This window comes from Bidens hawaiensis, unplaced genomic scaffold (genome assembly GCF_021521415.1).
Source record: "Bidens hawaiensis isolate Kalapana, Puna unplaced genomic scaffold, B.hawaiensis_p1.1 tig00011236_1, whole genome shotgun sequence".
Taxonomy (NCBI): domain Eukaryota; kingdom Viridiplantae; phylum Streptophyta; class Magnoliopsida; order Asterales; family Asteraceae; genus Bidens; species Bidens hawaiensis.
In genome coordinates this window covers 641,859-643,823 of record NW_027491876.1, presented here as the reverse complement: position 1 = coordinate 643,823, position 1,965 = coordinate 641,859, and the positions used below count along the sequence as shown (strand labels likewise).

At 38.1% G+C, this 1,965-nt stretch overlaps 1 protein-coding gene across 1 annotated transcript; it reads right to left on the bottom strand.

The window, feature by feature from the left end:
• Nucleotides 1-316: 316 nt before the first annotated feature.
• On the bottom strand, nt 317-1,356 carry LOC143537621 (uncharacterized). Its single transcript, XM_077031350.1, has 3 exons — nt 1,251-1,356; nt 1,070-1,155; nt 317-961 (listed from the first exon to the last, which is right to left on the bottom strand). The coding sequence occupies exons 1-3, from the start codon at nt 1,354-1,356 to the stop codon at nt 317-319; spliced, it is 837 nt and encodes a 278-aa protein (XP_076887465.1).
• Between the last annotated feature and the right edge of the window lie 609 nt (nt 1,357-1,965).

The following is a 1,965-nucleotide window of genomic DNA, read 5'->3' as shown; positions in this document are numbered from 1 at the left end:
AACAAGTGTTGAGACAAAGTTTCATACCAAGATCTCGGGGCTTGGTGTAAACCATAAAGAGCTTTGTCTAGAAAGTACACCTTGTCTTTGTGAATCGGACCGACTAACCCCGGTGGTTATCCTACAAAGACTTTTTCAACCAATTTTCCGTTCAGGAAAGCAGACTTAACATCTAACTGGTACACCTTGAATCCCTTTTAAAATGCAAAGGCTAAGAACATCCGAATAGCTTCAAGTCTAGCAACTGGATGACAGACTTAGTTAAAATCGATTCCTTCCCTTTGATTATAACCGAGAACTACTAATCGAGCTTTGTTTATGCAATTATGCCATTTTCGTCCTTTTTGCACTTGAAAACCCACTTGGTATTAATGCATCGCTTGTTATCTGGTTGATCCACAAGTTTCCATACCCCATGCTTTTCAAATTGCAATAATTCTTCTTGCATTGCATTAACCCAACTTTCTTCAGTCAATGCTTGTTTGTATGTCTTCGGTTCTATTTGTGAAATGAAACATTTGAATGAGAACCAGTTTTGAAGTGGAGCAACTTGAGTGTAATAACAACTTAGACTTTGATCTAGTTGACTTCGAGTGCGTACTCTAGAATTCAAATCTCCAATAATATTCTCTTCTCGGTGATATGACAAAGTTTGAGGCATAACCTTATCAGGAACTATCACGTCATTTTGAAGATTAGTGACATTTTCATCATTAACCACTTCATCAGAAATCACAGGATTAGAAGTAGGTGTTGGTTGTACCAAAGAATCAATCACATCATTGTGATCTTCACCATCATCATCAAAGGATGGTGTAGCTGGCGTAAAATCAACATAGTAATCAACATCAGGTGTCAGATCCTCATTAAAGAGGGGAACATCTTGTGTAGTATTGTCTTCATGAAATTCTTCACCCAGATATTGTTGAAATGATAGTGTGGCCATCTCATCAGTGACTTCCTCTTTAGGAAAACATAAAAAACTCCACAAACTGTCATAGTCAAACATCCATTAATCTCCCTTTCTTTGAATAGGAGTAGCCTAACTTTGACAATAAACATGTTGTACTTGCACAATCCGGTTGATGCTAGGTAAGAATACATGTCTTAAAGGACTAGCATAACCAACAAAGAAAACCTCCACAGACTTAGCACCTAAAATTTAACATTATAATCAACAATAGTACATTGAGATCCAAACGATTCAAGCCACCTCAAATTCGTGTTTCGACGATTAAGTATCTTAAAACAGGTTTTGCCAAAAATCTTTACCGTAAGAACGCGGTTGAGTGTGTAACAAGCCGATGCAACAGCTTCTGACCAAAAGCTAACAGGTAGTTTCGAATCAGCCAACATAGCCCTAGCTGTTTCAATCAAAGTCCTATTCTTTCGTTAAGTGGCCCTATATGTTGTGGCGTGTAGGGTGCACTAAACTCATGAAGAATATCACCCTCATCACAATATTGAAGCATTCGGTTATTTCTGAATTTGGTACCATTGTTGCTTTGAATTCTTTGGATTTGTAGATTATATAACATCTCAAGCTTCTTGAATAAGATCATCAAGTTGTCAAAGGTCTCATCTTTTGATTCAAGAAACATCACCCACATAAGCGTGAGTATTCATCAGTGACCACAAAACAATAAAGATCCCCGGTGATACTTTTGACATTTACGGACCAAAAAAATCCAGATGCACCCTCTCGAAAGGTAAGTTGATTGAATTAAGAGACTTCGTCGGGTGCGAATTCTTCTTTTGTTTACCCTTACTACAACTCAAGCAATGTTAGGCCTAGATAAGAGTGGTTTGTACCTAGTCTATATGTGTTTGGGCCGAGTATGTAATATGTGTTTGGGCCGCGTATGTAAAATGAGATCCCTTGGGATCTCGGTGGGCTTTTGGTTGTTATTGGGCTTGTGTGTTGGTTCCCTATATATAGCACGTATTGTATAGGGTTTAGGTTGT

What these genes read in the sequence shown, in the direction of transcription:
- LOC143537621 (XM_077031350.1), bottom strand. Translation starts at nt 1,356, where the DNA reads ATGTTGGCTGATTCGAAACTACCTGTTAGCTTTTGGTCAGAAGCTGTT. An exon ending in AAAGATTTTTGGCAAAACCT is followed by an intron (nt 1,156 to 1,250) that starts GTTTTAAGATAC and finishes GTTAAATTTTAG; the next exon opens with GTGCTAAGTCTGTGGAGGTT. An exon ending in GCATCAACCGGATTGTGCAA is followed by an intron (nt 962 to 1,069) that starts GTACAACATGTT and finishes TTTCCTAAAGAG; the next exon opens with GAAGTCACTGATGAGATGGC.